Here is a 24,031-nt window from a genome sequence, read left to right on the forward strand (position 1 = left end):
AAGGCTAATGTTCCTGGTATGATGAAAAGAGAATCCTGAATAAGGTAATTTGGCAGAACGCAACGCCAAACGTAGATGGCTGAAAACCCTTCGCAGTCTTCTGAGATCTGACAGTTATTCTTGAAGTTCTGGCAAGTCAGGACCGCAAACAAGCGAAATCACAGATTATCGTTACAGCAGTGGCCGTATATTAAACCAGAAGTGCGTGTAGCTGAGCTGCCAACCTTTCTTTTAGATTTGTTGGAATGTGCGACCGACGAAAGTTGTACTGGTACAAGTGGGATGGCGTACGATAGGGCGATTATTAGAGATATGGTATGCTGCGACTAGCGACAAGACTAGTCGGAAGTCGCTGCTCTATATCAATAAACAATATCCGTCCGCACTATAAAGGTACGTATTTCAATTAGAGATCAGCATGAATGGCCTGCTGGAATCGATGATGATATATATACTGGCGATTACGTAAACGTTACCAATCATAATAACCGGAGGGGTTTTTTTTTTCAGCTTCGTTCACCGCCGTCCGTCGTCCCCCAAGATGTCCTTCATCGTTATGTAAGTGGAACCTGGATGCTAGATAGTGTACATATTTATTAATAGACTATTTAGACACTACTCGTCGTGGTGTATCAAGCGTTATCATTTCAGGTGTACATAAATGACACACTTCAGTAATGATGAGTACAACCACATCAACCGTGTACGTCTCAACAAGAGCTTTTCCCCCTTCCTCGCCGTGTGATTACAGCACGACCCTTCGACCAAGCTCCCCCAACTGCCTAGCATCCTCCGCCCAAGTATTCTGAACTTTGGTCTTCGGAACACCTGATGGACTCTGGCTTGAATGTCTGTCCACTACTGGATATCTCCCTGAAGGGCTCAATTTGCTGGCCGGAGGCAGCATCGAACCTCCGCCTTCAGGAGACGCCTCTTCCTTGAAGGTCGCTCTCAAAGGTGGTAATGTTACGCCACCAGTGGGCAAATTGGGGGAACCAGAAGTCCGATCGCCAGGATATTGCGCATTTAGCTCGCCAGGAGTTGCCGGACGAGAGGCTTCGTTACCCTGGTTAGCATTATTGTAGGTAGATGGGGCGTCTCTGTATAAATGAGGAAGTTGATTGCGCATATGATCGTCAACTGGCGTGTAACGACGAGTATCACCAGGTGTCGCAACAGCATAACGCCCGTCCGAAGGCATTGGATCTCTGTAAGGAGGATAAGGAAGGGGAGTATCGTAATAATGACCGTTTTTCAGATAATCGGACGGGCGGGTAGGGTAGCTATAAGCGTACTGTGGAGCTGGTGACCCACGAGAAGCCCCTATCCATGCTGGAGGACCATAAGCACCCATCTCTCGCCCAAAATCATTGGAGATAGCTGGGAGCATTGGCGGGGGACCTGGAAAAAAAGATGGAGGTCGTTGTTCTATATTGCGAGAAGGCTGCTCGTAGGGATGATAGCGTTTGTTGCTGCTCCCGTTAGTGTGTTGTGAGCAGCCATTTGACATGGGGTTCAAATGTGATGGAGGTTGATGAGATGGTTCTGTAGAAATATTTATTGGCTCTCTGCGCGGCGATTGATAAGGTCGAGTGTACTTGCCAGCAGGTTGATACATCCCTCTCTCCGCAGCTGGTGATATGCCCGGTGACATGTATGAAGGATTATGAAAATAAGCTGGAGTCGAAGCTGAAGCTCGTGGATAAGCCTCTGGACGAGATTGAGGGTAGGATGGGGGATAGGCCGTAGGAGGTTGTTGAGGATGAAGCGGGTATGAAAGGGTCGCGGGCGATGAAGTAGCTGTGGCAGATGTAGTAGCCTGTGAGCTGCTTCCAGCATTGTTTTGGTGATGCGGCTGGGAACTTGGTCTCGGCACAGCATATTCTGTATCCCTACGGGTTTCCCATTCCGGCCATATGCCGGGGGTCACCTTGAGATGCCTCAAAGCTGGCAGTTGATGTGGGAGTGGAAGAGGGTTCAGGGGATCGCCTTGAGGATTACGCTACAAAAGAGAGACACCGATTAACATTGACGTGAGGAATATGAACAACAAGAATACGGACCTTGCTCGAATATGCCACAACATGGAACTTCTTAACTTTACCAGTGACAGGATGAGTCATTGTGGTTGAATAAGTTTGCTTAATCAGACTGTCGGAGCGATGTGTAGAGCCAGGGTGATACATGTTGTGACCGTATGGGGTTTCCAACTGTCGAGGTGGAGATAGCGATTCAGAAGACCTGGAAAGACTGTTAACTTTCAGTTAAAGACAAAGAAGTAATTTATGCACTCTGTGTAGACCAAAAATCCTCCTCCTCCTACTCTAGAAGCGCCCCACCGTCGACCATCGGTCCATCGCCTCATGTTTGTTTCAGCTATCGCACAAGGTAAGTTATGGGAATTGCATAGTAGAAAACAGACCAAACTTACCTTCCTCCCATACCCACACGGTACCTGGGCGGATCATTGACCTCTCATGTCCAGTCAACCTCCTGGTTACCCTCGGAACCAAGCCAAGCCTGGCGGCTTCCAATATATGAATACTAAGAAGCTTGTCACTTAGCAACGAAGATACGGCTAAACAAGTGATTACCAAACTCACGCATCGATTGGGGATTTGAGAATACAGATCGCAGCTGGCTGCTGTGTAGATGCTGTCTCGTACATGTCCATCTTGAAAGATAGCAGGGCTTTTAACTGGAAACTTTTCGTGAGACTGTTCTCCTAGCACTAAGGACTCCTAAGATAAGAGTGATCGAAACAGCTGTGAATTTGGATTGAAGATTCTATATGGCGACAAAGGCGGAAATCGACGGTGTGTAGTGAGAAGTTGTCGCTGGTAGACTGCTGCTCTATCTTATACGAATGGCTATAGGTTTGTCTAGGATTGTGTAGATAATGTCGCGACCCGGTGATTGACAATTAAAAACAAGAATCTGTTGCTTGATTTGAAGAGATAGTGAGCTGCGAATATTGGATAAAGGTCAAAGAAATGAAAGAAGTTGAGCTGAGGCTGTTGGAAATGCGAGATGCCTCTAATGGAGGTTGAACGGGTATCCAGTAGAAAAAAAGCAGACGAAAGGTTACCCTTGATCTTTACAACCTTGTGAAGCTTTTAAGTATATATAGACTCGTTTGCCACTATGGCTAGACTGTAGTGGTGCGTGATGCGTGGTGTCGTTGCAGTGGTTGAGACTCAAAGCTCAAGACCCGAAGTAATTGATAATTGACCTGCTCTGGCCTTTTGGCTCATGCTATGCTCTTCGGATCTGAAGTCTGAAGTTTCCCCTATTCTTTTGGGCTTTTGACTTTTTGGCCTTGGCTAATTTGGCGTTTTGGCATTTTACGATCTTGATCCTGGATTCTGGAATCCCTGGATCCTGTCTTTCCTTTTTTTCTTAGCCTGCGGCCCCTAGCCGCCTGTCGCGCTCATCCACATTTGACTTTCGAGATCTCTGATTCTGCCGGTGATATTCTTTTTTGACATTTTGTCATGTTTGAAGCGTGTTTGACATTTGACATCTAAGCATTGATGAGCATCTGAGTTCTAAATTCTAAACTCTTAGTTCTGCATAGAATATATTCTTAGTTCGAAGTTGCATGAGTTCTGCGATCTGCGGTTGGCGATTGGCCGATTGACAATTCAGGCTGGGCTATGGACTGCTGGCCTTAACTGATAGTAATCAGCAGCTAGCGTCTTATCACAGGAAGTCGAAAACTCAGAGATTGCCAGAAAATAACATCAGAATGACAGACAAGAGAAGAAGAGGTAGACAATGCTTGCTGCGACTTGTGGCCTGCCAGCTGAGGTAGAAGAGTATACGTAGGGACTAGGGATTAAAGGTTAATATGTTAACCGTGGGCCGTGAAACAGAAAGCTTACTGCTGCTGCCTGCTGTTCTTCAACCCTTCTTTGACCCTGAAAATGACATACATAAGCTTCTATAAGCAATTAGATTTTCGATCTGTCGATTGCCGGGCCTTTTTTATTTCTAATTTAAATTTTATTTGTTATTTGTTATTTTGGCATCTGTCCGTTTTCTGTTTGTCACTTTCCCATCCTTAGTTTCCCTTGCCCCTCGTTTCCCCTCCCCTCCCCTTCTCTTATGAGTGCGATCAGTACGGGGGACGGGAATCTCTTCATCTCCATCCCATTTCCGATTTCACATGCCCCATGAAGCCTGAGTCATGGCGCAGGATGCAGGATGCGTGGTGATACCGTCAACCTTTTTCAGCCGGGCTTCAAGAAGAAGCCTCCTTGCTTGTCCTCGATCCACCACCACCACGTTCCGTTGTTGGCTCGCACCCACCTCCGTTCTTAGGTCCTTCATCGGACCTCTTGGCTCTCTCCGACGAGCCAATGTCCGTCGAGGGGCTTGTGTCGAGCCTACTGCAACAAGTTCACTCAATAAATGGGCAAAAACTATTATCCCGGTAGTAGTGTCGTTCCTACCTCCTGTAACTCCTGATGACCATGATACATAATTTGGGAAGGGTAATTCATTAATGACATCGTCTATCGCCCGTTGTGCCGTCGCGTCATTGAGACAGGCCAACAAGTAAGGTTGTCCCTAATATCAGCCGGAAGGAGGAGCAAAGTGCGACAGAAAGGGATTTGTTCCCTGTTGCTTGCTGCAGTGGTGGAAACGAAGAAAGAAGGGAAGTATAAATATATTCCTGATCTGGTTCCAGTCACCCGACAGTTGATCGGCGGTACCCGCTTCAGGTGGCGGGTAATGTAATTATGTGCCTTTTCCCCTGAGAGTATGACGTAAGTAGACGGGACCGGGGAAGGGTGTGTCGTCTTTCTGTGCGCCGTCCTGGGCTTCGTTAAGGGCACAGGAAAACTGGACGAAACATCAAAAGTATGTGCGCCATACATATAAAGCACAGAGAATAGGTGATGAGAGAGCGCTCGAAAAGTCCTGCTGCTCCCACCAGACTGTTGATGCCTGCCAGTACCGCTGCTCTTGCATTCTATTGCCTTCCTTGCTCCTCTGTTACGTTGCGCTGATAAAACTAGTTTGAGCTGCCTACGCTTCTACGCAGCAGCAATCAAACGCAGCCAGTAAATTTCAACACAAGGACTTCGCAACACTCGTTTCCCTTCTTCCATTCTTCTTTACGTCTTGTTTTTACATGTCTGCTCTTGATCTTGATAACACGCCGTCCCCTCCTCCCTTCACAAATATATAACCCTGTCAACAGCACACGCTTCCCTCCGATGTCTTTCCTCAAATGGCTCAATCCTCGCAGCAACAAATACTCTTCGCTCCCGACTTCCAATCCGAGCTCTGGGCATCTCAATCCCGAACTATTTCATAGCTCACCTGCCAAGCGGAAGAGGCTACTGCAGATTGGTCTGGGTACAGTATTTAGCATCTTGCTCCTTGGTGCGGTCGTCAGACAGAGTGTCCTTCCGCGGTCTCTGGTTACAGGACAAAAAGACAACGACTGGCAAGATGGTGTACCAGGGATAATAGGAGATGTGTCAGCAAATCCAAACCAGGAAAATCCTATAGAGGCTAGTGGAGAAATAGAGCTGGAACATGAGAAACCAGGATGGACAGAGGCCATGGGTTGGAAATCGTCCAGCAATAAAGGATTGGCCGATCTTGGAGAGATAGCCGAACAAAGATATATATTAAATGTTGATGCAGGAGAAAGCGGTACACGAGAGTGAGTATGACGCTGGCATTACAATCGTTTCGAGACTGATGTGACACATAGATACTTCCGCCGTCTGTATGATTTTGCAGTCACGCTTCCAGTGCGTCTTCATTCGCCCTTTCTGTCCTCACTTCACGACCATCTACCACCAGCATATATCGATGCTCTACCTAATTACCCCAACAGTCAGCCCTATTTGCCATCGATGGTGTCTTATAAAAACATTCATATGACTGATAAGACATTCAACCCTCAAAACAAATTTATACAATCGTGGGAAGAGACAAACAGCAAAGACGGATGGCAAATCAATTTTTTGGACGATCAACAGGCGCAGGATTGGGTGGAAAAGAATTTTAGGCGAAGTGATGTTGAGTGGGCTTGGAACTTCATGCACCGAGGGGTACTGAAAGCAGACTTTTTGAGATATTTGCTCCCCTTAGTCCATGGTGGCGTATATTCTGACGTAGATGTGAGTTCATTTTGTATCTTGTTTGCTCATGCTAGTGCTTATGTCACTTACTCAGACTCGCCCTATTCGACCGATCGAGCAATGGGGTCTCCTCGATACAGAATATCTTGACCTTACTGCAACGGACGGTCCGTCTTGGAAAACTGCCCTCTCTACACACCCCGCTGTAATTGTCGCCGTTGACGTCGATGTTCACGCTAAGCAGGGTTGGGAGCGCTACTGGCCTCGCCCGCTTGGAATTTGCCAGTGGACGTTATCCTCTGCACCAAACCACCCAATATTCCTTGATGCGGTTAGAAGGGTGGTAAATTCGTCGCGAGTGGTACAGGCTTGGGAGGAGCAGAGGGACGAAGAGGTCACCAGACTTGAAAGAGAGCAACCCCGGGGATGGTCCCGAGAGGTGGACCGTTTGCGCAAGCTAGGGCGGAGCGAAGCGATGAGTGTGATGGAATGGACTGGCCCAGGGCTATTCACCGATTCTGTTTTGGCGTAAGTGTTTGATTTCCCCACCTGTGACATCGGTATTAATAGCAAAGCAGATTCCTTCTCTCTAGGTATAATGTCACTTGGCACCGTTTGCGGGGGTTAGAACATCCTCTCAGAATTGGGGATGTCCTTATTCTTCCAATCACAGCTTTCTCCCCGGGTGGCGAGAAAGACTTCAGGGCGAAGGGACCAGACTCGCCCCAAGCTAATGTTCTTCACAATTGTGAGTGATCTTCTATATCTAATATGACTATTGGAGCTGAAGCCTAGTAATAATGTAGTCCGAGGAAGCTGGAAGCCTGACGGGGCTTGATTAGCTGGTGATGCTACCTGAGGGTTCGATCTGTAACGGATAACAAAGCAGGAAAACATGTAGCAACATTAGCATCAAGGGATCCGAGGGGACATACATATAAATGTTTTATATTATTATTATTATTCAACTGTTCATTGGCATTTATGAATCAACGACAAACATGTCTAGTCATTCTGAGGGTAGTCTTTGCATATGGGTGCGCATAAGTCACTTGTGGTACATTGATACGATAGCAAAACTCTTGTATTATTGTACCAACTTAGTGATAAATGCGTACGCTTCGTCGAGCGTATATTTGGGGTCCATATCGAAGAGGTGGTCAACGCCCTCAAGAACTTCGAAGGTGACATCAATATTCTGCTGCTTGCACGCTTTGAAGACGTCCTCAGATTGTCTGATGGGCACTTTATCATCGATACTGCCAGGACTTAGCAACGCACACGTCCTTTATTGGTTGACTTACGTGCCGTGGATGATGTACGTAGGAGGTAAAGTGAATTTACCAGATGCAATCGCTGGGGCTATGCTGAATGCACTAGGTGGGATCTCAGTACCGTCAAGAAGGAGTTCCTGTTCAAGCGCCTCCTGAACCTAAAAGGGGCATTTTCTTTAGGAGAAATATTGACACATAATGAGAGAACATACCATATAAGGGTAACATTTCATTCTAGGGCTAGTGAGAGGACAACCACTGGATTGGGGGGTCTTAGGATCGAGGTAAGCTGCTACTGCCGACTTCGGGATCATCTCCTTAATGTAGGATACAGCTAATTTCCTATTAACGCTACTCTTGCAATGACAACATAACCACCAACTCACGATGTTGCTTGGTAGTGAAGAATGAGTCTTCGATGTCGGTGATAGGATAGAGAGGCACAACGCCGAGTGGCTTGGCGGGAGGCGTAAGACCACAGGCTTCGAAGCCAACCCCACTCCCGATGAGCAATGCAAGCCATCCACCAGCAGAACCACCTGATACGATGATCTTGTTCTGATCAACCGCATTCCCTGTCTCGGAAAGGAACTCGGGGGATCGCAAATAATCCATAGCAGCCTTGATGTCCGCCATGATGCCTGGCATACGAGTTTGAGGTGCCAGCCTGTAGTCGGCAGAAACGAGGCAGAGCTTGTATTTCTCTACAGCGCTCACTAAATGCGCCCAGGCACCTATATGTGATAATCAATGAAGGCCGTCGGTATTTCGCCGCACAACACCACTCACAAGTACGGGTGCCTTGCAGTAGCCCTCCACCGTGAAACCATAAGAGGATGGGAAGTTTGCTATCTGAACTAGGTGACTGGGGCAGCATGTAATCGAGATCGATATCTACACCATCGTGTTGCGCGAAAGTAATAGTCTTGAAGACGCCCATTGTGCAGTGATTGTTTCTCTGATTTAGATATGCTGCTGAGGAACAAGTCATCTTTGAGCCAAATCTATATAAGCAGAAGAGACGTGGTATCTACAATAGCAGTGGAACTCATGGCGAGGGCCGTATTCTTTCCACGACGATTAAGTCGACCGGGTAAACAAAACTCATCCGACGCAACATCTTGCCTATCGGGCGATCGCTATTTGCTGCTGATAAGGAAACATATCGGTTTAACAGCCGCATTGGAAAATCATGCCAGTAACCAGTGCTATCGTACGAAGAGCCGGATTGTATAAGCGGGAGAAAAGGACGGGGGAATTCTGAAGGGGAAAAGCGCGGAAAATGGTGGATGACGAAACGGCGAATTATATACATATGTATTTGCATGCCGCACCAGCAGGAAACACCCAAAGGCCGAAGGAGAAAGCCCCGAGAACTACTATTTATTTTACCAAGGCCTATCAATAATTCAGCAACATGCTGCAATGCTATGGGTGTTCCTTTTCTCGTCTTTGAATAAATCTCAAATCCATGTCAAGGGAGCCTCAAGTTCCTTCATTAATATTTAAGAAAAAACAGAGGCATATTCCTATGAACTTATCAATTCCCAATCTAGTACAACTTGATTTATTCTAGTAACATGTACAACTAGCCCATTTTCTGCTTATGTATAAGACATCCAGTCCATTCCACTTGTATCACCACTCAAACTCAGAGATTCTGGATTTCCCCAATCCATCATCATGTTAGGATTGGTGGAGGACCCCATGTCGCCCTGTGAGTTCCATAAAAAGGGATTCCATACATCCGTGGCTTCCAACCCCCTTACTTGTGATGCTCCTATGAGGGACGAAGTAGCGACCATCGCCTCTGAGTCCGAAGCCATGCTGGCATCCTGGTTGCATATAGCAGACAACTCCACATGCCCTGAGGCACTGAATGGGGACACAGAAGGTGGAGCGGTGGAGTGCCCACGGCGAAAAACATCGAGGGCTTGTTTCAGTTCGGTTTCCGCCTTACCCAGAAAAGCTTTTCTGTTTCTGACGTTTACATCAGGTCCAGCCTCGGTGAGTTGTGCGGAGTCTTCAATTAAAGGTGAAATGACGAGAAAACCCTTTTTGGCGATGATAGAGAGGTCAGAGAGCTGGCGCAGGATATCGACCGTCTCGCGCACAATTTGGATTGAGTTGAGGGCGCAATGATTCGTTTGCTGCGAGGCGTCAAGGAGAAGGATAAGACTCGCCGCAACAGCATGAACTAAGACGGTCCTAAGCGAACGAAGTAAGCTCCAATCCTTGCAGCTTGAAATAGGCAACCGACCAAGTAGTGCGAAACTGGACGAGCGAACAGCCTTTGAATATCCGCAGGATTTTATGGGCGTGCTGTAAACAATTCTAAAAAAGGTATCAGCGACGTTGAGGATATATCAATGCTTTCTCACCTCGCGAGACCGGATATAACGTTGATCGCCTCGGAATGCCCGGCCCAGATAAGGACGATGCAGGACAATAACCTGACAACAATCAGTGCAATTTCTATATCGAGCATATTGACAACTCACTTTGTGAGAGGCCGAAAGCTGTAATGGGATATCAGTATATTACTTATTCAAGGCTTCATAGATACGTACGATGTACGCCTTTCTCTGCCAGTCAGCCCATGCAGGAGCATTTGGATCAAGTACGTAGTTCTCGTCCCGCATCCATAATGGAGCTTCGTTCATGATTGTATGGATGTCACGATCAATCTGAAGAATTACATCATAGGGTAAAGGGGCCATGGCTTCAGTGGAGGAGTATGCTCTACCAAAAAATTAGCTTTGGTTAAAGGATCCCTGTCGGTATTATTACCTATTCACTTGCAAAGCCACTAAATGGTCAGTTTTGCACCGCGTATGTGGAACTTACACTTGTAGAGTTGACAGACGTGCGAATCTGTGGTCGGAATGTCGTAGGATACTTTGGCTTCTTCCATACCAAGACCCAACATACTGTCAATACAGTGGATGGGAGGCGCAGTGTTAAACTGGGCTCGATTGATAGCTAGTCGAATATCGTGATTAGAGCGCTCAAAGGAAAGAAGCAATCAAGATACTCACAACAAGCACCATTGAACGCCACATGGAATGCGTCTATTGAAGTCATATATTAGTACCCAAAAGTAAGGCGGACAACTTGAATTACCCTGATATAGGAGCTGATACCATGTACGTTTTCGAACCTCTCGTGCGATGATCAATTTCGAATTCTTAGATTTATATAAAAGCTCGGAATCTGGACCGAGTCGATGAAGGTTCAATGCTTGGGCAATTCTGGGCCATAAGAATTAGCAGGGTATGATTACCGTCGTTCTACTTACCTCACGGCCGCACCAAGAAGAGTGAAATATAAATCTGCTTTACCAATATGGTTCGCTGCGGAAGTAATAATAGCAACGCATTGAATGGCGTAACTAGCGAATGATCAGCGAAACACTCAAGAAGAACACTTAAAAGCTACTTACAGGCTGTGTGAACGCATCCAATCGGCTTCCTGAAGACACATGATGCAAGCCGTAAACCATTGATTGATTAAATCCAACCGAGTTTCTAGAAAGTTGTATTAGCCAAAGCAAGCAAGGACGGCAATTAGACACTTACGCGAAGGAAAAAGATACTGGAATGTGCTTTCAGGTAGGTGATATGCTCCCGACTATCTGCTCGTCAGTTCTTTGTCTATCGCAAAAGATAAAAACTGACCATCAGAACGCCGAATAATAGAGCCATAAAGCTCCAGTTGATCTCTACGTCATCTGATCCAAGCTCTGCCCAGACCAGATCGGCTTCACGTTCTGTCTTTTGTCAGCTCTACGCCTATGTAATCCAATAATTATACCTACGGAAAGTAGGACCGTGATAACAGCTGTCCAAAAAACGTGTGAGTTTTGATCGCGGAATCCAACATTCAGACTTACCAGTGCATCCAGGCAACATTATCCATGTCGAATTGGACCAAAGCCCTTCCAACAGTAGCGGGAGGCAGTTGAGACAGAATGTCTTTTCTGACGACTTCATGATACAAAGCAAGCCGGCGGTCGTTGAGGCGAGACAATTTGACTGGAGGTAAATGAAGATACGTTTGAGGGTGAGTGGATGCGTGAGTAGGATCAGATAATGACAGGATGATCGGAGGTGATTCGTTCATCTCCCCATCTTCGGAACAAGCCTGCTACTCAGAATTGTGAGGAAATATCGCTTGTAATTACGGTGATGGATACTCACACCATCAACTTGATTTGCGTCCCCATTGTATATCACGTCCGATCCACCTGGAGGCTTTGGTCGAAGTCGTCCAATGGCAAGACTTACATGCCAGATTAATAAGCTGAAGCTACTAAGATAACATGTCCAAAGCGCTTACAATTCAAGGGTGGCTGCAGCCTCCGCTTCATCGTCATCGTAACCACCACCGACAGACTCATCCAGATTTTCGTCGGTGTTATTACCCTTTCATTCCATCAACTATGCCATCGAAAGCGCCAGTATGAGTGTACTCACTTGATCATTCATAGCCGATGGAGAAATGGAAGGAGACAGCACAGTTGTGGTCGCTTTAGTAGCTTTTTCTGAGGCCTCTCGGCTTGCGGTTAACGATTTGACTAGTTTCTCTAAGGCTTCTACACGTTGTCTCAGCTCATGATCGGCTGCTAACATCTCATCTCTTAAGGTCTTGATCTGCGCTGCAGTACTCCTGAAAAGAAACGTTTAGCATTGATCTATGGCCGGAGAGTGTACATACAAATTCTTTGAAGGAATTACTTGTTCGATTTGGCATTTCTCAGGTACCCCTCGTTTGCAACTGTAATTATCATGAGTGATTTGAGAGAAGCTGTAAGTTTATACTCACCAGTTGACGCAGGGAACCCGTTTGTCGCACCTATGTTTGTTGGATTAAACTACCTCTAAATGCACGCGCTTGATTAATTTCCCTCACCTTGTCTTGCGCCTTTACCACAGTCACCGAGGATGAGCATAGCAGCAGAGTTTGGAAGTTTGGTTTAATGCTCACCTGGTACATTCCGTGCAGCTTTCGCATGAAAAGCGAGCGTCAGGCTTTTCGTTCCTGTTTCGAACAAGGCAAGAATTCATCTACTCACCTTTGTGGTTGCCTCTGGCTGACTCTTACGGGGCCAGTAGCAGATTTTCGAGGAACTGATGAGCTATCTTCATCCATTTTGATGCTTGTTAGAAAGCGACTGCTATGCAAAGGAAATGGCATCACTCCTTTTTCATATCAGAAGTCGACAGAGCTGGCGAGGATAGCAACCAGAATCAATTCCTATTCGACAAGCCATATCTATCAGGTTCCAGATTACGTTATCGTGCCTGACAAACACTTTTGAGCGTAGCGGACCCTGAGTCCGAAACACTGCAGTCCGATGATACGTAGTAGGTGTTCGGAGTGTTGCTATTCTTCGTCTGTTTCTTTCCAGGCGAATAGATCGATATGCAAAAAATTCCAGTCGCAAGAAACTGAAGGCTCAAACAAGCGAAAAGAGAGAGGGATAACGCAAGAAGGGAATTAAGGACAAAATGCAAACTTAATTAGGTTGGTTGACGACGTCCGAATCATCACATCGATCATATTAATTATACTCGTACTCTTTAGCGCTTTAGAGCATGCAACACAAAGTCACCAGGAAACTTCAAATCAGATATAATTTCATCATGGATAACCATGTTTACAACTCTACCATGAACCTAATCTACTCAAGACGACTGAAAACCTGAAGCACAACCTAGAGGAACAAAGAAAAGCCATACCGAAACTGGACCTTTAATGGAAGCCTGCACTTATGAAAGTTGCTTCCTATAAGATACAAAACTCTCTAAGAGCTATATAAAGCTGGTGAGCTGGAGACAGCTGAAAAAGACATAATTGCTCACTTATCTGCACACGAGAAGGCGGATGACACAGTGCCGGCGGCATACTGGTCTGCAATCGATTTAATGGAAGTGTAAGCACCGGCAACGGTCATGAAGAGTCCGACAACCAGCATAACAAGATGGAACAGCCATTGAAGCTTCTTGACCAGACCTTGTTTTCGATAGTCGGCAAAATCATAGAGCCATAGATGCATTGGAATTACAATCTGACTCTGTAAGCACCATTGCCTAATGAAACGAGGGATAACTCACGGCCATAGGTGCATACGCGATGGCAGCAAGGAGAGAAATCAAAGTCCCAAAGAAGGGAACAGCTTCGCCAATAACAAATGCAGCAACCCCACAGAGCAAAGAAACACCGAACCAAGTGGCCCAGTGCACCATTGTCTTTGATTGAAGATGTTTGGTCCCTCGAAGTAGTCGCACAAATATGTACTTGGCAGCAAGCTATGTTTTTTTCTCAGTGATTGTCCTTACGAGGCGGAAGTCTGTGAGGCCTACTCACGTGCTGATTGACTGTGGAACTCATTATCAGGCCTGGTAAGGCGATGCCATATGTGAGCTTCTTGATCAGAGGCCCCGCGCTCCCTAAAGCTGGGCTGGAAATCCAGGCTACAAAGATCACATTATTACATGAAGGACAACATGGGGACGCTCAGAGCTCACTTCCACAATATCGATAGATTACCAGGGCGAAAGCAAGGTAGCAGGCATTGAGGAAGCCCATTGACACTGCGATGGGCTTTTTATATTCTTTCGGGTTCTTCATTTCTGCAATACTGAAAGTAGGATATCAATTTCAGTGCGACTATTTCACTGGACAGGGCTTACATGGGGACGAAAGCCGAAATACCACCAGAAGAGATGAAGATAGTTAATGCGGCAGTCATGCCTTCGGTGAAGTTTGGAGAACCAATGACATGGTAACCCAAATCGAAATCTCCTGTTGGTGGGGCAAGAGCCGGTCTGTCATTGACGGCGACAGCCACAACGAGGATGAAGATGGAGATGAAAAGTGTTATAACACCAGCCCAAGCTACTTATCATCAGCTATATTCCATAGGATATATTAAGAAGCGCTCACCCGCTACCCCGACTTGGGCCAGCTTAGGAAACATGGCGATAGCGGTGGAAAGGACAAACGCCACAAATGAAAACCAAACCGTGCAGGCACCATGATCAGATAAGGTATTGAGAGCAGTCGCTACTCCGATATAGCCGCTTCCGGCAACCAAATCATACCTACACTAGTCAGGCTCTTTCTGATGGGGTGAAACCTACCCAATAATGAAAAGCACGCCCACAAGTTCCCTGTACCAAACACCGCCAACGATATATGCCATATCTTGCATTCCCTACATTTGAAAATCAGCCTGATCAATTTTGTAGAAAAATCAAAACTATGCTTACATGTATACCTGAGTGTCGAAGTCGAAAGGCCCCGAGCAAAAATGCTGAATATGCATTGAAGGCGCCCCAGCCGATGAGAAGCAAGGCTCCAGGGAGTGCTCCAACATAAGAAAATACTGAAGGGATGGATAAAACACCAACGGAAAAGAGGATCTTGAACATCAAGGCAAAGCTTTTATACCTGTTGTTATGATTTAGCTTATGTTCAACAGATTACTTCCGATCACTTGCCATGAGACAGTTCGGTATTGCTCCCCACTGCTGGTCACGCGAAAGACTTCATTCTCTTCGTCTACCTGGTTGTCGATGAGGGTCACAGGGTCGATAGAGTCGCCGGTGACAGGTTCCTTTTCTGGATCATGGAAAAACATATTGATATAACTTAAAGTCTTGAACAGGAGAATCCAAGAGTTTAGTGATCATTTATACTTTTATGATCGGTCGTATTTTTGGTTGGTTGAACGGGCCCGGGCTATCCATTCATTCACTACAAGTCTTATCGTATCCTATCATCAAGAAGCTGCGAACGGGTGAGTTTGATGAGCACTTACGACTTCTAATAATGTCTACCAATAGATGCCAAGGGATTGATAGAAGGATAATAATTCCAATTGCAACCAATAGCCTCCAACCCGCACACTGACCGTTGGGCTGTCGGTCTCTGTGCGAGCTGAGCCTATCGTTGATCTGATACTGATTGGCTGACGTCTTGCCAGGCACGAAAGATAAGGAAAAAATTCCGGTCGGGAGGCAGTCGCCCGATGGACGGTCGGCGTGTTCATAAGACAATTATTTAATTAAGCATCTACCTACTAGAATTAAATGTCATTGCTCGACGACGATGACGAACAGGGAAAGAAACAATTTACTTTAGCACTTTTGACAGCACGATATAATCTCTAAAATCTCACAAAGTGCCGAGAAGAGCGCTTAACCAAGGTTGACGTCGATCCCTTGGCCGCGGCGCCCTGAAGATCAAGAGCCCGAGCCGAACAGGGGAATGATAAGGAGGAAATATTCGTCGTAGGAGTTACGAAAACATGGCCGAGTCACAGCCGAATCATCTGTATGGTGTTGGCCATATAGACGGCATCTTATGGAACACTTTACTGAGGTATTTATCTCTCTTAAACACTCTTTTCTCAAACAAGCTTCATCATCTACATCAACAGCCACCCAAAGCTTAGCACAATGGCTCGAAAAATCACTGTCGCCGCTGCCCAAGTTGGGGCAGTTCACAAAGATTCTCAGCGACCTGAGACCCTTTCCCGCTTGATATCCCTTTTGGAGCAAGCCAGTCAGAAGGGGGTGGAAGTGCTTGTGTACCCGTAAGCATGATAGATCAAGTCCGTAAATGCGCTCATTTTTGGGACTGCAGTGAGACGACCTTTACCACCTTCTTTCCTCGTTGGAAAGGCTTGGACGACGATAGGGAGGAGCTGGACCGATGGTTTGAACATGGAGATATCACTGCCAATCCAAACATAGCTGTATGTTCATTAGATCCTTCTGGAATAGACAATTGACACAATACTTCAGCCTTTGATATCTAGAGCTAAGGACTTGGGCATCGATATTGTGATCGGATATGGAGAGAAAACGGATGACAGTCATTATTACAATACTTGCTCCTATATCCATGCTGGCAAGGAAATATCAAAGTATCGGAAGGTTCACCTTCCCGGTAACAAAGAGCCCTACCCTGATCCAGAATTTATTGACCAGCTTGAGAAGCGATACTTCGAGCCCGGAGACTATGGATTCAAGGTATGTGCATCATGGAAAAAGCACTGAAATCTCGACCTGACCTTTGTAAATAATTTCAGGCTTTCCGAGTGCCAGATCTTGCTGTGACACCTGAAGATGGCGAAGCAATTGCCGGCATGATGAGTAAGTTGTCGAGATCTAATGTAATTTGCTCTTTATTGATTCATGATCATTTTGTTAGTCTGTAATGACCGTCGTTGGGCTGGTGAGAATACCTTCATCGCAACTTCTTTTCACCAAGGAACTGACTGTATATAAACTACAGAATCATGGCGCTGTCTCGGTCTGCAGGGCGTTGAGCTGGTGTGCTTGGGCTATAACACTAGCACTTGGGCTCCAGGACTGTAAGTTAGTTTAACTCTTATCCCAGCGGAAAGCACTGACAGGACGTAGATTTGGTCACTCAAAAGGTCTATACCAAGTTAATAATCTCAGTTATTTGATGCTGACTTTTTCCCTTCCATTCAGATGCGGATCCTGAGGTAATCAAGGCTCAGTCAGAATTCCAACATCTCCTTGTCATGCAAGCACATTCATACACGAATGCGACTTTCTCTATTGCTGCTGCCCGCGCTGGATTTGATGATGGAAAATTTGGCCTAATTGGTTGCTCTTGTGAGTCTGGTCACCATTACGCATGTCTCATGTTCTCACATGTTTAAAAGGCATCGTTCACCCCGAAGGCCACATCATTGCTCAATCCAAAACCATGGACGATGAATTGGTAATTGCTACCATCGATTTAGACGACGCAAAGATCGGCAAACAGAAGGTCTTCAATTTTGGCTTGCATCGTCAGCCTCATCAATACTCCATTATTACTCAACAGGCGGGAGTTACTGCCCCACCTCGCCTTAACTAAAAATCTGAAGTGACATAGAAAGTGTGTTATGGTTTATATACTTTCGGAATCTCAAGGTCTTTTTGCATGCAATCGGTTGTAGATCAATGACTACTGCCTCTAATCACCATTATTATTGAACACCAACCACTTTTGAATAAGTCTAGCTGGCAGCCAACGGTTCACCCAAACCGCTAATTCGTAATTCTTAGAATTTATCCATGGGATTCGCGCACAAGTATAATATACTTCTTAGCTGAAAGTAATGTGAATCAATGATAGGAAATCGTTAAGTAGGTGGTGCGCCAACAGCTTGATGCATAATTCAGTAATATAGATACTTGTACTCTTTACTTCCCATTGTTGTCATACAACCAAGTAGCGACTCTTCGTTTATCATTCGCGATGGATTTAACAGCCGACATGGTAAGCTGACTCGCCTGTCGTTTCAAGTACTCTCCATCTTTCGGCGAGCCGCAAAGCTTTCCTTCAGCCCAGACAATTTTGCCTCGAATGATAGTGTAACGGGGCCAGTTGTTGAACATCATGCCCTCATACGGAGAGTCTGACCTTTTGTCAGCATTTGTTTGAATGAACCGTATTGACCTACAATCAGCACCATGGTGTAAATGATCATTGGTGAGGCTGAAAGGTACCATTTTATTTTCAGGATACCTGCAATATGCCGGCGAAAATTAATGATCAGAAATTGAATAAAGGACAAACGAAAGAAAAGCGCTCACCAAATGACAAGATCAGCGTCAGAAAGGCCAGGCAAGAGGGCACCTTTTCGAGGATATAATCCATACTACGAGCATTAAAGCATCAGTCCTGACGTTCAGAAAGTGTCGCGGCGCAAAAATCACCAGCTTAGCAGGTGCGGCGGATACCAGATCTACAAAACGCTCAGGCGTGATACGTCCTTCACTGAGACCGTAATTGAATAAAAGAGGGAGTCTGGTCTCAATCCCCGGGCAGCCTGAACGGTCAACTCTGTTATCTATTACGATTAATCAAGCACTTACCATTGGGGATATACTTAAAATGACCGCTTTTTCCGTGCATGACTTCGTGTACATGATCCTGATCGACTGGGCATGTTACGCTCTGCATACTCTCCTCATGCTGTACAACACCGAGAGCCTTGCCATCGATATCTCCATAACTAACGAGGATGAGTCACGGTAATAATTGGCACATAAATGACGCTCACCGGAAAGGGCAATGGTCACTAGAATAGATAGTGAAAGTACCGTTGCGCAGACCGCTACAATTGACTTAGCAGATACTATTGGTAGCTGGCCGGAAGCTACATACGTCCATAGGGCTTCCTGATCAGAGTCATCAGGTCCTGGGGGAGGGGAACAGATCATCTTGGAGTTCTCGAAACACTGGGGGGAATGGAACTTTTTCTATATAACTTGTTAATCACTTATCTAACAACGGCATGACGGAGTACGTACCAGGTCTTCCCAAGTGAGATGAAGGTATTGCGGGCATGTCTCAGCGAAAACGGGGAAGCCACGGGTTTGTGCGTTTCGAATGACCTCGGCTGCAGACTGCCCGACATATTAGCTCGAAAAGCGAATTTTTACCTCGCCAATCATGAGGCTATACGTACTGCTGAACCGACGTGCACAAAAAGGACCGGGTTCTGAATCATCTCAGCGAGAACTATGGCTCGGCTGGTCGCCTCCATCTCAACGATAGGCGGTCGAGACTCTGCATGATAGCCGGGTTCTACCATTCCCCTCTCTTCCAGTTTGTCTGCACCGGCGTCAGTACAGAATCACAGTGTTGAAGTGCTCAAGGAATCCAAAACCTACCTGTCAGCCAGCTTATGAGGTCGCCATTTTCAGCGTGAATCATCTGCTTGGATGTTAGCGTATATCAGCCACCGCATTTCACGCTCTTTTCCTCTGCTTACAGTAGTGATCGCAAGCTTGCGGGCTTCGTACATAACATCCAAGAGTTCATTATCTCGAAGCTGTAAAGCAGCATAAGTCATGAAGAGTTTGCAAGAGGTGACTGAGAATTCTGTCAGCTTTGATTGGCCAACCTTATCGCGAACTTACTGCCCCATTTTTCAACGATTACTGGAAGCTCAATTTTGAGTGTCTCTAATTCGGGTCTCGTGATGATGACATGGTATGCTACAATGCAAGCAGGAGAAAGGAAACAAGGAGGACGTCCATCAGTACTCTGTATGTGTACCAGACATCTAATTTAAAACCCACCATAGTCGCAGTAGCTGCCCGTGGCTTTCGCTCGAGCATCGTAGTTCTCAACGACTTGGAGCAGAGACTCTTCCCAACGGTTCTGTTGAGCTATAGAATCAAAACAAACATGAGTATCTATTACGTAATATTCAGTACTGAAAGGCTTTTATTACCAAACGAGATGAAGGTGGTGGTTCCTCCGCAGATCGCCGAACGCGAGCCGGTCTCAAAGTCATCGGCACATTTTCCCAGCCTCCCACTGGGACCTGTTCTGTATCAGCTCAACGTTCATGGTTACCCAGAACAACCAGGAGATCAGGCAATGCGAATACGTACCACTGGGGAAATCCTGAGCAAGGTGGACGTGCGCATCTACGCCCCCGGGCATAACATATCCCCCTCTGCGTAGGTTTCAGCCGTTGAATCTCTCGCACCAACTTCCTCATCTACTCACTCGGCATCGATGACCTTTTCCGCAAGATCCTCTGAGATGTTTGCAGCGAGATGGGCGATTTTGCCGTCCTTGATGGCGATATCAAGCTTTCCAGTATCTCCGGATGTGACTACGATGCCATTTTTCACGACGAGGTCGAACTGTTTAGACATGTTGTTGGGTGATGGTAGTTCTTGTAATGAGGGACGCAGAAAAAAGGATGGATACCATTGGGGTAAAATGAGCAATCTCATCCGCCCTCTAAAGGTCTGTAGGTCAGGTCTGCGTGAAACCCGAAGCCGGATAAGCTTACGGCGGAGATAGGTTATCTCTCTCGTTATTCGGAAACTGCTCAGCCGAACCCTTGTTCATATTTCAACTCTCCATATGGATCACATTCTTGACCAACTCGAACACAATTCACAAACTCTCAGCTCTTGAAGATATCAAACAGCACACTCTAGCATTAGACTATGACCGTCACCATTAACCCTGCTGCCTCCCTTCCCATCATTTCGCTCGCCGAGCACAATTCGGTTGACTCCCTTGCTAGGGCTCTCTACGATTCTTGTACTCAAGAGGGCTTTATTTACGTCTGTGACCATGAGATCCAACAAGATCTCATTGACCAGGCCTTTGCCATTTCGGCGAATTATTTTACTCACGCCCGCCCAGAGGATAAAGTCGATCTTAAGACCAACCTTGGCTATACTGCAGTGTGAGTGTCGCCCTTGGAATCTCGCTTGGATTCAGCTGATGTCCACTTGCAGCCGACAAGAAAGGTAAGCTGATGCGTTGGCTAAGTTAACCATTCACTCATTCGCTTGCCCTTACAGTCTTGACTCCACAAGGCCCAGCTCCGGTGATCTCAAGGAATTCTTCCACGTTGCTGATAATCATTGGCGCGTGAGGAACGGAGAGAGCCCGCAAGAACTTCCTGAAGCTCTCGAATCCTCTCGAAAAGCATTAGACGACTTTATCGAGCAGATTAATGGTCTTGCTGACAGAATCTTGAGGGGTTTGTCAGTGGCACTCAAGGTGCGTCCTGATCTGAGCGATGATCAGTGTGAAATATGGCTAACCTGATTACCAGTTGAAGCCCGAATTCTTGACGAATCAGCACAGGGGAGAGTAAGTTGTGGATTTACCCATAATGATTTCCATGCTGACAAATCGCTAGACTCAACCGACTCCGTATGCTCCACTATCCACCTGTTGAAGTGGAACAAAATGGAATCAACTCTGATAGGCAAGCCTATCCATTTTGAAGCGCACGACTACAGACTGACAAGATTTTTTGTAGCAATGAAATCCGAGCAGGGGCTCATACCGACTATGGGTCCATAACTATCCTCTTCCAGCACATTGTATCTGGTTTGCAAGTTCATCGTAACGGCTCTTGGATCGATGTTGCGCCTAGAAAAGGCTGTGTCGTTATCAACATTGGCGATGCTCTTGAGTTCTGGTCTGGTGGCTTGTTCAAGGTAGGTCATGGGTGATCGAAACGTAGACTGAATATAGCTAACTTTCCGATCAGTCCACTCTCCATCGAGTTGTCATGCCCCGCTCCCAAGCTGAAACGGCTTCTAGGTACTGTGAGTCACCCTTCAAGCCCAAGGATCAGAATATTAATAATTGATGAGCCTCTTAGCTATTGCCTATTTTGTTCATGCCGACAATGCTAGTATTCTGGAGCCTTTCACTGATGGAATGTGAGTTACGATACCCTCAATGATTTAAAAGCTCTGAGTGCTGACATCCCTGACAACAGTGATGAGGATGCGCTCGACGAAATTATTGCCCGCAAAGGACTCCCTCGAGGGACGCGAAGGATTACCGGAGGAGATTATGTCCAAGCTCGACTTGCCGCTACTTATGGTATGAAGGTGGCGGCCTGATGGATATGATCTGGGGGAATGAAGTTAGTAAAAGAACTAGAAAAGTTGTAACTATTGTCGGAGATGTGATTCTGTCCAGATACTGCATTGCGTTCTATTAACAAATTGATCTTACGATTTCCCTTTCAGTATTGAAGAGGGTAATAGTGAATTGACACAGCTGATGCCTCCATCCGGTCCCTTATCAGCCCCAAATATTAATAGTCAAAACGCCAGCAGGTCGGTAAGATCGAAGCTTAGTACCAAATGTTGGGACGAACGATTTGAATGAGGTTCTGAGACTAGTGTTCGACGATATACGGTAATTATGGACGTTGGAGATAATATAGAAACGAGAGCCCCAACGACAAAGAGGGGATACGTGTGCGCTGGCCTTTTTTTGCTCAAGAATCATGCCATGTGCAGCAAGAATTATTTCCTGTAAAATAGTAAAGTGTGAGGAGGAAAAAAGCGAGGAGGCTGGAATCGGACGAGTTATTTAGTGACGGAGCTTGTGGCCGATTCCGATAAGATTTTGATAGCTCGGAGATCATAACAAATGCCCGTGGCCAAAACAATCCGCGCAACACCGCCGACCGAGTTGTGGCCGACAGCACTGCAGCAAATCACAAAAGCTGACGATTCGTTCACGTATTTTCTTCCAATCGCATTCCCTTTCCCTTTACCATCCCCTTCACGGCCAATTTATGCTACACCAAACAGGTGCTATTCATGGGCCAATTACACGGAGCTAGATCCGCCTGGTTCACATGGCTGTGCGGCTGTAGGCAGCTTGTCTTGATCGCCGGAAGTTATTACCCGATACGGTCGAGTTCATGAATGTTGCCCGACATGTTGTAACTTGGCAAAGCGATTGGTCAGACGGCGGCTAGATATCATCAACCTTCATCCTGCATTTCCCGTATAAGACTGTAAGACGCATAGAAAGGAATTTGCTAACTGAGTCATTACAGATATTTCTCTGCCTAGTCTATTAGACCTGCTTATTTCCTCTTAGAATAATGTCCTTCCAAATCGGTTATGTCGGCCTAGGTAACATGGGTACGCCCATTTTCCTCAACCTTGCTCGTCATGCCAAAGCCAATGCGTGGCCGGTTCCTTGCGCTTGGAATATCGACCAATCTCGATACGATGAAATCCGCGCTCAGAGTGATCATCTTCATCTTTGCGAACAGTTGAGCGAAGTCGTCGAGAGGTCTAATGTGGTTTTCACTTGTCTTCTCAACGATCCCGTTGCAGAAGAGGTCTATGAGCGCCTGTTCGCCGCTGTTGGTGCCAAAGCCAAAGTTATATTTGTTGACCAGTCTAGTTTGAAGCCAAAAACATCAAGTAAGTTCGTAACGGTAGCAATAATTTAGTTTTTTGGGACTGACTATTATGCTTAGTCAAGCTCGAGGCGGCTGCCCACAAAGTGGGAGCATCATATCTTAGTGCTCCCGTTTTTGGACGCCCAGACGCTGCCAAATCTGCCGCTTTGGTCCAACTGCTTGGTGGCGACGCTAAAGCAAAACAGATAGTTAAGCCCATCTTTGTGCCGGCTGTCGCAAAGCGAGTGGTCGACGCCGGAGACGAAGTTGCAAAAGGTGGGCTGATAGTATAATGACCTTGGCTGATGCAATAGGTTCGGCACTCAAGCTTTTGGGAAATAGTATGATTCTGGGAGTGGTGGAGATGTTGGCCGAAACATACGCTCTTGCAGATGTTATAGGCTTTGACCCAGAAGTCTACCAAAGCTTTATTCGTGAGTCACGGCATTGTGATCGGGCACTGACAAAATCAGGCGACTTCTTCCCTCTTTATCCCTACATAGCATACGGAGACAATATCAGCAGGGGCGAGTTCAACGGCGTCGGTGGTTTCCGTTTGGAAGCGGGGTTAAAAGGTGAACCATGCGGCTGTTTGGCTGAGAATACAGCTCACCATGTTGACAGATGCGCGCAACGCGCTTTCCTTGGGAGCGGATTTTGGTCGCCCAGTCAGTATGCCGACAATTGAGCTTGCGAAAAGGCATCTGGAGCGAGCAGAGGAACTGTGTGGAAACGACGTAGATTGGTCCGCGCTGGCTATTGTCCTTCGTGAACAGGCTGGTCTTGAGCCGTTTCGGGCGGGGCACAAGCCATAGACGTTGTTGGCGCGATTTGACACTACAGGAGACGCGTTTCCAGATTAGATTATAAGCCTTACTACTACCACGAGCAGTGATAATTGTGGGCATATGCAT

At 46.4% G+C, this 24,031-nt stretch overlaps 9 protein-coding genes across 9 annotated transcripts; 4 read left to right on the forward strand and 5 right to left on the reverse strand.

Moving 5' to 3' along the window:
- Positions 1 to 745: 745 nt before the first annotated feature.
- CNBF3270 (hypothetical protein) lies at positions 746 to 2,674 on the reverse strand (the record flags this gene model as incomplete). Its single annotated transcript, XM_769554.1, has 7 exons — positions 746 to 1,545; positions 1,603 to 1,800; positions 1,897 to 2,002; positions 2,064 to 2,241; positions 2,292 to 2,376; positions 2,432 to 2,544; positions 2,604 to 2,674. 7 exons carry the CDS (start codon positions 2,672 to 2,674, stop codon positions 746 to 748), a joined length of 1,551 nt encoding a protein of 516 aa, XP_774647.1.
- Positions 2,675 to 5,649: 2,975 nt separating this feature from the next.
- CNBF3280 (hypothetical protein) lies at positions 5,650 to 6,942 on the forward strand (the record flags this gene model as incomplete). The annotated part of the gene is made up of 6 exons (XM_769555.1): positions 5,650 to 5,680; positions 5,732 to 5,771; positions 5,858 to 6,143; positions 6,199 to 6,632; positions 6,683 to 6,852; positions 6,911 to 6,942. 6 exons carry the CDS (start codon positions 5,650 to 5,652, stop codon positions 6,940 to 6,942), a joined length of 993 nt encoding a protein of 330 aa, XP_774648.1.
- Positions 6,943 to 7,191: 249 nt separating this feature from the next.
- Positions 7,192 to 8,369, reverse strand: CNBF3290 (hypothetical protein; the record flags this gene model as incomplete). Its single annotated transcript, XM_769556.1, has 5 exons — positions 7,192 to 7,363; positions 7,409 to 7,536; positions 7,591 to 7,712; positions 7,765 to 8,112; positions 8,168 to 8,369. The coding sequence occupies 5 exons, from the start codon at positions 8,367 to 8,369 to the stop codon at positions 7,192 to 7,194; spliced, it is 972 nt and encodes a 323-aa protein (XP_774649.1).
- Positions 8,370 to 8,982: 613 nt separating this feature from the next.
- Positions 8,983 to 12,529, reverse strand: CNBF3300 (hypothetical protein; the record flags this gene model as incomplete). The annotated part of the gene is made up of 21 exons (XM_769557.1): positions 8,983 to 9,586; positions 9,639 to 9,712; positions 9,760 to 9,831; positions 9,880 to 9,897; positions 9,958 to 10,118; positions 10,208 to 10,343; positions 10,434 to 10,629; positions 10,677 to 10,769; positions 10,821 to 10,849; positions 10,940 to 11,008; positions 11,056 to 11,147; positions 11,196 to 11,218; positions 11,271 to 11,524; positions 11,578 to 11,659; positions 11,717 to 11,802; positions 11,854 to 12,046; positions 12,095 to 12,154; positions 12,203 to 12,232; positions 12,290 to 12,301; positions 12,365 to 12,382; positions 12,453 to 12,529. The coding sequence occupies 21 exons, from the start codon at positions 12,527 to 12,529 to the stop codon at positions 8,983 to 8,985; spliced, it is 2,379 nt and encodes a 792-aa protein (XP_774650.1).
- A 655-nt stretch (positions 12,530 to 13,184) lies between these two features.
- CNBF3310 (hypothetical protein) lies at positions 13,185 to 15,023 on the reverse strand (the record flags this gene model as incomplete). The annotated part of the gene is made up of 10 exons (XM_769558.1): positions 13,185 to 13,191; positions 13,243 to 13,448; positions 13,495 to 13,689; positions 13,748 to 13,854; positions 13,909 to 14,021; positions 14,074 to 14,278; positions 14,327 to 14,484; positions 14,524 to 14,597; positions 14,653 to 14,833; positions 14,884 to 15,023. 10 exons carry the CDS (start codon positions 15,021 to 15,023, stop codon positions 13,185 to 13,187), a joined length of 1,386 nt encoding a protein of 461 aa, XP_774651.1.
- Positions 15,024 to 15,843: 820 nt separating this feature from the next.
- Positions 15,844 to 17,281, forward strand: CNBF3320 (hypothetical protein; the record flags this gene model as incomplete). The annotated part of the gene is made up of 9 exons (XM_769559.1): positions 15,844 to 15,980; positions 16,031 to 16,142; positions 16,192 to 16,419; positions 16,479 to 16,542; positions 16,601 to 16,624; positions 16,685 to 16,763; positions 16,813 to 16,829; positions 16,888 to 17,034; positions 17,085 to 17,281. 9 exons carry the CDS (start codon positions 15,844 to 15,846, stop codon positions 17,279 to 17,281), a joined length of 1,005 nt encoding a protein of 334 aa, XP_774652.1.
- Positions 17,282 to 18,021: 740 nt separating this feature from the next.
- Positions 18,022 to 20,166, reverse strand: CNBF3330 (hypothetical protein; the record flags this gene model as incomplete). Its single annotated transcript, XM_769560.1, has 13 exons — positions 18,022 to 18,239; positions 18,286 to 18,425; positions 18,474 to 18,527; positions 18,578 to 18,672; positions 18,724 to 18,819; positions 18,882 to 19,027; positions 19,087 to 19,129; positions 19,188 to 19,288; positions 19,336 to 19,413; positions 19,498 to 19,579; positions 19,653 to 19,745; positions 19,844 to 19,880; positions 19,934 to 20,166. The coding sequence occupies 13 exons, from the start codon at positions 20,164 to 20,166 to the stop codon at positions 18,022 to 18,024; spliced, it is 1,416 nt and encodes a 471-aa protein (XP_774653.1).
- A 219-nt stretch (positions 20,167 to 20,385) lies between these two features.
- CNBF3340 (hypothetical protein) lies at positions 20,386 to 21,810 on the forward strand (the record flags this gene model as incomplete). Its single annotated transcript, XM_769561.1, has 9 exons — positions 20,386 to 20,630; positions 20,683 to 20,694; positions 20,749 to 20,950; positions 21,006 to 21,043; positions 21,093 to 21,161; positions 21,216 to 21,396; positions 21,450 to 21,507; positions 21,564 to 21,624; positions 21,684 to 21,810. 9 exons carry the CDS (start codon positions 20,386 to 20,388, stop codon positions 21,808 to 21,810), a joined length of 993 nt encoding a protein of 330 aa, XP_774654.1.
- Positions 21,811 to 22,811: 1,001 nt separating this feature from the next.
- On the forward strand, positions 22,812 to 23,410 carry CNBF3350 (hypothetical protein; the record flags this gene model as incomplete). The annotated part of the gene is made up of 2 exons (XM_769562.1): positions 22,812 to 23,139; positions 23,196 to 23,410. 2 exons carry the CDS (start codon positions 22,812 to 22,814, stop codon positions 23,408 to 23,410), a joined length of 543 nt encoding a protein of 180 aa, XP_774655.1.
- Positions 23,411 to 24,031: the final 621 nt, after the last annotated feature.

This window comes from Cryptococcus neoformans, chromosome 6, assembly GCF_000149385.1.
Source record: "Cryptococcus neoformans var. neoformans B-3501A chromosome 6, whole genome shotgun sequence".
NCBI lineage: Eukaryota > Fungi > Basidiomycota > Tremellomycetes > Tremellales > Cryptococcaceae > Cryptococcus > Cryptococcus deneoformans.